We start from the raw sequence: 8501 nt of genomic DNA on the forward strand, positions 1-8501 counted from the left end.
ATGCCAGCAATGACAATGTCCAAGAACATGCCTCCTGCTGCATGGCAGCGGAATCAAAGAGTTTATGTGGCAGCTGCTTGTTCTTAGATAAGCTGTGAATATGCGTTCCCCTTAGCTTTGGTCGTAATGTTTATGAAAGCCCGAGACACATGAACTAATCCTGAACGATGTCTCACTGGCTCTCTGTTTTTTGCAGTCTCCAGCACGGCGATGGCTATAAATTCGACGGTCCCGGGCAGGTGCTGGCCCATGCCTTCTATCCCGGCGAAGGACGCGGCGGCGATGCCCACTTCGATGCGGACGAGATATGGAACTTTGACGGCAACGCGGACGACAGTCGAGGTGTGTGTTGTAAAGTTTGTAAATTTCCATCATAATTGCATTCACCTTTTGACGTAAACTAATTAAATTAGGTAATAATCATGTTTCGCGGTCATGTGGAGCCTGTTGTGGCAGCCACACGTCGGGCAAAATCAATAAAAATTGCATTCGCAGCGACCGCATCAGCCATGACTGGCGACGCGTTGCCTGCCGCATGGCTCATGTCCCATGGCTCATGCCACATGGCTCATGGCTCATGCCTCGTGCAGCATACCGCATGCCGCCACTGGCGTTTTGTAATTTAGCACAATAAATTCTCTGCCCCTTGCACCGCCCCGCACCGCACCACGCCCTCGTGCGCTGTGCTTCGGCATTTTTAATGGTTTTTAATGCCAATAAAAAATTGTCAGCATGACGCGTGACGTTGGCAGCCATTTTAAAATGTTGCAAGCGTCGCCATTTTTATGCCACTTACAAAGTCGTCAAGGCGACGACGGCGATGCCCTGCCCCTGCCCCTGCCCCTGCCTGTGCCTGTGCCTTGGCCAGGTCTCACCCTGTCACTCCTTGCCATTAACCAGTCATCCGTATTTATGTTGCATTTCATTTCATTTGCTGCCATTCCGTGCCTCTTGCAGGAACCAACTTTCTGAATGTGGCGCTGCACGAACTGGGTCACTCCCTGGGGCTGGGCCACTCCTCGGACTCAGATGCGGTCATGTTCCCATGGTACCAGAACAACGAGGTGGACGGCAAGCTGCCGGACGACGATCGCACTGGCATTCAGGAGCTGTACGGCTCCAAGGAGAAGACCTGGGGACCCTACCGGCCGCGCACCACCCCGAGCACCACGACCACCAGCACCACCATGCGAACGCTCAGCTACTATCCCCAGTCCAACTATCCCAACTATCGGCCGCGATATCCCCCCAGCTACGATCCCAACAGAGATCGAGAGAGGGAGCGGGAGCGGGAACGGGAACGCGAGCAGGAGCGGGCGCGGCAGAGACAGCAACGGGAGCGGGAGGAGGAACGGGCCCGCGAACGGGAGCGGGAGCTGGAGCGCGAACGAGAGCGGGAGGAGAGGGAGAGGAACAGACAGCGAGACCGGGAGAGAGAGCGGCTGAGCACCAGCACAACCACATCGAGGACGCCCACAACGCGGCGTCCGTATCCAACCACGGGACAGCGGCAGCACCAGCCCCACCACCACCCCCGGCAGCACAAGCCCCGCAAGCCGAAGCCCGACAGCTGCCTGACCAGCTACGATGCCATTTCCATGATCCGCGGCGAGCTGTTCATCTTCAGGGGACAGGTACAGGGAACACAAGTGTACAAGCATTGCAATCGGGGACTTAACTCTTCTTCCTCTTCCAGTTCCTTTGGCGCATCGGGGCACGCGGCATGTATCCTGGCTACCCCACGGAAACGCGCCGCCATTGGGCAGCCCTGCCCGAGAACTTCACCCGAGTGGATGCGGTGTACGAGAACAAGCAGCGCCAGATCGTGTTCTTCATTGGTGAGCCATCAGCGCACAAATGACATTGGTCCTTGCCTCCGAGCTAACATGGGTTTCCTCTTGCTTTTGCTCTTCCTTAGGTCGACAGTACTATGTGTTCAATTCGGTGAACTTGGCCAGCGGCTATCCCAAGCCACTGGCCAGCCTGGGGCTGCCTCCGACATTGTCCCACATCGATGCCTCGTTCGTGTGGGGCCACAACAACCGCACGTATCTGACCAGCGGCACCCTCTACTGGCGCATCGACGACTACACGGGCCAGGTGGAGCTGGACTATCCGCGGGACATGAGCATTTGGTCGGGCGTGGGCTACAACATCGATGCCGCCTTCCAGTACAGCGACGGCAAGACGTACTTCTTCAAGAACCTGGGCTACTGGGAGTTCAACGACGACCGCATGAAGGTGGCCCACGCCAAGGCGAAGCTGTCGTCGCGCAAATGGATGCAGTGCGCCCGCAGTGTCAACGAAGTGGACGACGAGCAGCGCTACACGGCGCCCCTGGTCTCCGGCGAGGAGCAGACAACGGAGGCGAGCGGCGCAAGGGAACGTCGCATCAGTCTCTATCTGCTTTGTGCCCTGCTACTCGCCACAGCTTGGAGCAGTTAAGACTCAGCAGAGGGCTTAGGTTTAGCCATACATAGCGATAAGCGCCACGATTCGCCTCATTCGGACTCGGATCCCTCATTTTCCACAACCAGCACTTACATATGCATAAACACATAAATATATATACGAAATACGATTATATCTAGATGTAAAGTTGAGCAGAGCGCAACTGTGTGACAGTCTGGCGCTTGATTGCCCCCAAAGACGACACCCGAGCGGCCTTTTATAGAATTAAGGGCACAAAAATCAGCAGCCAAGTGGCAGTCATCCATAGACGCAGGAGTCTAGGGCTCGCCACTTGCTGCCTCATCCTTGGACACTTGCCAATCCTGGACACTGGGCGCCAATAGCACCAATAGCAGGGCTGTTTTACCAGATCTATACACGATGCATAAGATATATAGAATACAAGTTTGATTTGATACCTTAGCAATACGAGTATGTACGAGTAGGTGTAGCACGCATGCCGGAAAAGTCGACCATTTAGGATAACCCACGATGGAAATTTCGGAACCACAACTGCCTTATAATTAAGTACAGTATTGCTTCTGAGTGACGGAACAAGCACGGATCCAGCTGTTAGCTGTTAGCTGTGAGCTGAGTGCTGTCCTGTCTGCGTCTCTACATTTTTTTTGACCGAACCTTTCTAACTATTTATATATAAATGTGATATTATCATAAATTCGCGATGGTAAACGCGCGATTGTAAACGAAACAAAAACTGGAATAAACACTCACAAAAACCAAGTTAAACCATTGCATTTTTGGTAAGAATTTAGTTTATGGTACCCTTACATAAGATATACTTACTTAAAGGAAGAGTAAATAAATAAAATTCATTCAGTAAAAGCGTTCTCGTCTTTTATTTGAGTGGTGATAAAAGCCTTTGTCTGAGTGCCATATCTTTCCGATTATATGTATATGTATCTTAAACTTAGTTATGGCCTGCTATAAAATGAGCGTAGTCACAATGAGTTGGATATTTTGATTTGGTCGTTTGGCCCTCAGTGACAAGGGCAAAAGAGACCCCAGAAGCGAGCCCACGCTGATAGAGAAATCATCGTGTTTGTCTAGCTCCAACGAAGCAACAAAAAGGGAATAAAAGCTGGAAACAGATGTATCATGTTCAACGATAATATCGTTATCTCTATATAGACAGCGCTCTATATAGTCTAGTAATGAGGAGGTGGACTTATTGATATCAGCACCGGTTTAGGTGTACGCATTGGAACCCGTATCTTTCCAACATGTACATATATAGAACTCCATATATGTACAATGGACTTGCTCATGGAAATTTTATATAGAAAGTCTTAGTAGCAACTTCCTGTCGGGTCAATGATTGCCAGCCACTCTGATGAACAGGAGATTCCCCATCGACTGTAATGAATAATGAACGTAGTGAGTGGCCTCCGATCAGCTTGTGTTCTATCTTATCTCCAGGTGTCGGCTGCCGGTGGGCAAAAGGTGTTAGTTTATTGCAACCGTTCTCGCTCCCATACGCGCCCTCAATCTCTCCCTATGTCGATTCGTTCAACTGTCATCAGGCTATGCGTCACTGGTCGTGACGTCCACCAGTTTCTCCATATGCCATATACCATAACCAACCAGAACTAGAACCAAAATCGGCTTTTCCATGCCGAGGCGGTGGCAGTCGCGCGCCCACAGTCAAAGTCAGCGGTTCAGCTTTCAAATTTTGCGACGAGGTGCGCATACACACTACATATAGACGAGCTGTCCAATTTATTTGTATATATAACTGCTATATTAAATTAAAGACAATTGTGAGTAGAGGTCGGACAATGTGGAAATTTAGAAAGCCAGTCAAAAGCTGTATGCTAAATGCGAAGGCACGACGAACCGATGTCAAGTTTTTGTGCGAGCACTCTCCAAACAGATTGGAGATCTCCGATGATAAGCGATATCTTGACTTGGGGCTAGAAGATTGTCTGATTGTGTCGGTGCATCTACGATGCTTAACTTAAACCAAAATACGACTATCTCTTAGTCGCTCTTTAAGTACAAAGCCACTAATCTAATCGAACACTTTGTCAAGCTCAATGACGAATTATCGGTTGTAGCCATATGGCTACTACAATCTAATCAACCAGAAAAGACACCACTTACCAGCCAACAACTTGGCTAGAGGCAGAAATGGGGCAGGCTGACTAATAAGACCTCGAAAAATTTCAATAAATCAAACTCTATGCCTTTGCATTGAACAGGTAGGTGGTGATAAGGAGCGCGTTGCCATGTCCGACCAAAATTCCATACGCAGCCTGAGCCCAGAGCTGGCCAGCAAAGCCCAGAAGGAGCTGGGAGAGGTGCCCGATCGGATCGAAGAGGACATTGACACCCTGCGCACTTGGATCTCAAAGCAGCCACATCTGAAGGCACGCCAGGATGCCCAGTTCCTGATCGCCTTCCTGCGCGGCTGTAAGTACAGCCTGGAGAAGACCAAGCTCAAGCTGGACAACTTCTATGCCATGCGAGGCGTCGTTCCTGAGCTATACAAGAATCGCTTCGTGGGAGAGAAGCAAATGGGCATACTCGAAACAGGGTAAGCACGATTCGATCACATAGTACAGCAGAATGTTCCCAATGTGAAATATTATTATTTCAGCTGCCTCCTCCGCTTGCCCCAGCCCCTGGGCGCAGATGGGCCCCGCATTCACATCTCCCGCTATGGCCTATACGACTCCAAGAAGTACTCCATCGCAGAGGTTGTCCAAGTCAGCACCATGATGGGAGAGATTCAGATACGGGAGGACGACAATGCCATGATTTCCGGCTTCGTTGAGATCATCGACATGAAGGGCGTTGGGGCAGGTCATATATTCCAGTTCGATGCGGTGCTGGTCAAGAAGCTGGCCGTTCTCGGTGACAAGGCCCTCCCCTACAGGCCCAAGGGCTTCCACTTTGTCAATGCACCAGCCAGTGCCGAGACGTTTATGTCCATTGCAAAGAGTTTGATGAGTGAGAAGATTCGAAAGCGAGTGAGTTATAGCCCGCTCTCCCTATATTTAATATAGCTAACCAATCCTCCGCTTCTACTCGTAGTTTCACATACACACCAAGCTGGAGAGCCTCTACAAATATGTCCCCAAAGAATGCCTGCCCGCCGAGTACGGTGGCAGCAATGGAACCATACAGGATGTGGTCACCACGTGGAGGGAAAAACTCTTGTCCTATCAGAACTTCTTCGAGGAGGAGGTGTCGTACGGCACAAATGAGAAGCTGAGGCGAGGGGACGCCGTCAACGTCGAATCCCTCTTTGGCATTGAGGGATCTTTTAGAAAGCTAGACATCGACTAGGATAAGCAGTTAGCAAATAGTTATTTAATAATGAATTCTAATGAATACAGAACAAAGGAAAAACACTCTTTAAAGGCACATGGCAGGGACTGACAAAAACCTTAAAACATTAACAAATGCAAGTGCGACTGGTACGATTCGCAGAATTTTAGACCTTGGAACTGACTGCCTGCTTGCTCTTTTGGAACACAAAATTGTGGGCCTCATCGAAGTAGGGATTGGAGGATTCTCGGACACGTTCCAGCCACTTCACTACCTTGGGAAATTGTTTCTCGCTTACATTGTACTGACAGAGCTCTGTAAATAATGTGAATCAGCAAATTGAATTCGTTGAACAAATTCGGCTTGACTTACTAATTTGATTTATTTCGGAAGCACCGAAAAGATCGGCCACAGTCATCTGATCCCCAATTAGAAAGTCCTTCTCCAGCCACAGACGCTCCAAGAGACTCAAACTGGCCTCCACTTCCTTAGTCATCTTTTGAATCTGCTCGGTCTTTGGCATTGGGGCAATACCGTTTACGGGAAATAGCCACGCATTCCGAAAGAAGAGTCCGCAGGCCAGTCGAATGCTCAAATGCTGCCACTCCAAAAACTCATCGACGCGGGCACGTCCCTCCAAAGACTTGGGATAGAGCTGCTCGCTGAATTGACCTTTGTCTGATAGATAGCTGAAAGAGGAGGGCAATTTGCGGTTATTTGAGAGCTGCTTTAGCATGTTCACGGGCGTTGCTGGCTTACCGCACAATCGCCACACTTTCGGCCAACTGAAATTTGCCATCTACAATAGCTGGAACCTTCTGGAAACGATTGATCTGCTTGTACTCGTCCGTCAATTGCTCGCCTGCAAGAAGAGGTAAACAAATTTATTCAAGTAGCCGGCAAGTTTGCTTGGTTCGTTCTTGCTTACGTTTTCGAAGGGCCACCGGACAGCCCTCAAATGGGGTCTTGCCCAATTTCATTCCAATCCATAACGCCCGGGATGGCTGCGACAAGAAATCATAATAATACTTAATTGACTTGGACATTTTAATACAATTATTGGCGACTACACGAAAATCAGGCAAATTATTTTTGGAAAGCAGCTGACAGAAAAAGCTCATGTCAGGTACAAAGTTCAAGCGGCGCTACACAGCACTAGACTGGGCGCGCACGCAGGGTATACATATTTTATATTTGAAAAAGACTCTTTACGAAAAACTTTTAATACATACAAATGTAGGTACATAAATACATTTAAAATATTCACAGTCTCACAACTTCGCGGAAGCCGCCTGTTTGGACTTTTTGTACACAAAAGTAAGGGCTTCGTCGTGGTAGGGATTGGTAGCATTACGGACACGTTCCAGCCACTTGGCTACCTTCGGAAATTGTTTCTCATTCACATTGTATTGGCAAAGCTCTGAAAGATATGCGGTTGCGTATTCAATTGAAATAGCAGAACACTCAATTTGTCTTACTAATTTGATTGATTTCGGTAGCACCAAAAAGGTCAGCTACAGTCAAATGATCCCCAATCAGGTAGTCCTTTTCCAGCCATAGAACCTCCAAGAGGCCCAAATTGATTTCCACGTCTTTTATGAGCTGTTGAATCTGCTCTGGTTTTGGCACTGGGGCAAGACCATTTATGGGAAAAAGCCAGGCCTCGCGGAAGAAGACTGAGCAGGCCAATCGAATGTTCAAATGCTGCCACTCCAGATATTCATCAACGCGGGCCCGTTCCTCCACAGACCTGGGATATAGCTGTTTGCTGAATTGACCTTTGTCTGAGAGATAACTGATGGTGCGTTGGTAAAGTGCATTGCTGGTTAAAACAGTATTAAGGCATACCGCACAATTGCCACAGTTTCGGCCAAATGAAAGTTTCCGTCCACTATGGCTGGAACCTTCTGAAAACGATTTATCTTCTTGTATTCATCCGTCAACTGATCGACTGCAACACAAGGGTTAAAGAACTACATAAATAAACAGCTTGAAGAATACTTAGGCGTTTCTCACATTTACGCAGGGCAATGGGGCAATCTTCGAAAGGAGTCCTGCCCCACTTCAGTGCAATCCAAAGGGCACGGGAAGGGGGCGACAGGAAATCGTAATAAAGCTGTATTGGCTTGGGCATATTGAATATTCACCGATATTGTTTATACTCCGCGCAACAAGTCTCTCTGCTTTCTGCCACCAGCTGATAAGATGCCGGAAAAGCTTCAACAAAAATCGCTTCACAACACTCGTTCGAGCATATATAGTTGTCCCGCTTTAGCAGATTTGGCGCCAGCAATTAAACTGAAATAAAGACATATTGCTGGCTCTAGCTTATCTTTTTAACGTACTGTCCAAAGTTCGATACGTCATCGCAGTCAATCAGAATGTATAGGTTTTATCTCTACAAAGAAGATAATTACCCATAAATCAAAAAAGGGTCCCTCTACAAGTAATCCATCACTTTCGCGGTGACTTTGCACCTTTAGTTTTTTTTCGACATTTAAACAAATTCTTTTTAATTTATTAACGCACTCAACAGGGGGACTCTACAATACGCTGTCATTTATAAACTGTTTTTTGTATTTCGACTTTATATTATATGTATATGCATCTATACATACGATATACTATATGTGTACATGTACATGTGTAAACTAGTATCAAAAATTAGTAGAAACGACACTTAACTAGTTAAGCAAAAATTATCGAAAAAATATATGTATGTTCCCATGAATTCAAGTCAAGCATGTATGTATGTATAT

At 47.8% G+C, this 8501-nt stretch overlaps 4 protein-coding genes across 7 annotated transcripts in view; 2 read left to right on the top strand and 2 right to left on the bottom strand.

Annotated features, from left to right (window-relative positions):
- The window catches only part of LOC108159287 (matrix metalloproteinase-2), a 77169-nt gene extending 73977 nt beyond the window's left edge, over nucleotides 1-3192 (top strand). For all 3 annotated transcript variants that reach the window (XM_017292449.2, XM_033391137.1, XM_017292450.2), the window contains 4 exons: nucleotides 197-342; nucleotides 958-1634; nucleotides 1697-1838; nucleotides 1919-3192. In XM_017292449.2, coding sequence (XP_017147938.2) covers nucleotides 197-342; nucleotides 958-1634; nucleotides 1697-1838; nucleotides 1919-2445 — 1492 coding nt within the window. In that variant the 3' untranslated portion in view covers nucleotides 2446-3192. The remainder of the gene's footprint in view (nucleotides 1-196; nucleotides 343-957; nucleotides 1635-1696; nucleotides 1839-1918) is intronic.
- Nucleotides 3193-4066: 874 nt separating this feature from the next.
- On the top strand, nucleotides 4067-5827 carry LOC108158808 (alpha-tocopherol transfer protein-like). 2 transcript variants are annotated; one of them, XM_017291497.2, is made up of 4 exons: nucleotides 4067-4151; nucleotides 4671-5005; nucleotides 5069-5441; nucleotides 5506-5827. In XM_017291497.2, exons 2-4 carry the CDS (start codon nucleotides 4698-4700, stop codon nucleotides 5758-5760), a joined length of 936 nt encoding a protein of 311 aa, XP_017146986.1. In that variant the 5' UTR covers nucleotides 4067-4151; nucleotides 4671-4697; the 3' UTR covers nucleotides 5761-5827. The 2 variants fall into 2 exon arrangements, with proteins under 2 accessions (XP_017146986.1, XP_017146985.1); XM_017291496.2 differs by having other exon boundaries at nucleotides 4098-4229.
- On the bottom strand, nucleotides 5758-6867 carry LOC108158812 (glutathione S-transferase theta-3-like). The gene is made up of 4 exons (XM_017291500.2): nucleotides 6671-6867; nucleotides 6502-6604; nucleotides 6115-6431; nucleotides 5758-6057 (listed from the first exon to the last, which is right to left on the bottom strand). Exons 1-4 carry the CDS (start codon nucleotides 6861-6863, stop codon nucleotides 5909-5911), a joined length of 762 nt encoding a protein of 253 aa, XP_017146989.1. The 5' UTR covers nucleotides 6864-6867; the 3' UTR covers nucleotides 5758-5908.
- Nucleotides 6794-7946, bottom strand: LOC108158813 (glutathione S-transferase theta-1). Its single transcript, XM_017291502.2, has 4 exons — nucleotides 7759-7946; nucleotides 7591-7693; nucleotides 7221-7537; nucleotides 6794-7162 (listed from the first exon to the last, which is right to left on the bottom strand). The coding sequence occupies exons 1-4, from the start codon at nucleotides 7874-7876 to the stop codon at nucleotides 7014-7016; spliced, it is 687 nt and encodes a 228-aa protein (XP_017146991.1). The 5' UTR covers nucleotides 7877-7946; the 3' UTR covers nucleotides 6794-7013.
- Between the last annotated feature and the right edge of the window lie 555 nt (nucleotides 7947-8501).

This window comes from Drosophila miranda, chromosome 3 (assembly GCF_003369915.1).
Source record: "Drosophila miranda strain MSH22 chromosome 3, D.miranda_PacBio2.1, whole genome shotgun sequence".
Taxonomy (NCBI): Eukaryota; Metazoa; Arthropoda; class Insecta; order Diptera; family Drosophilidae; genus Drosophila; species Drosophila miranda.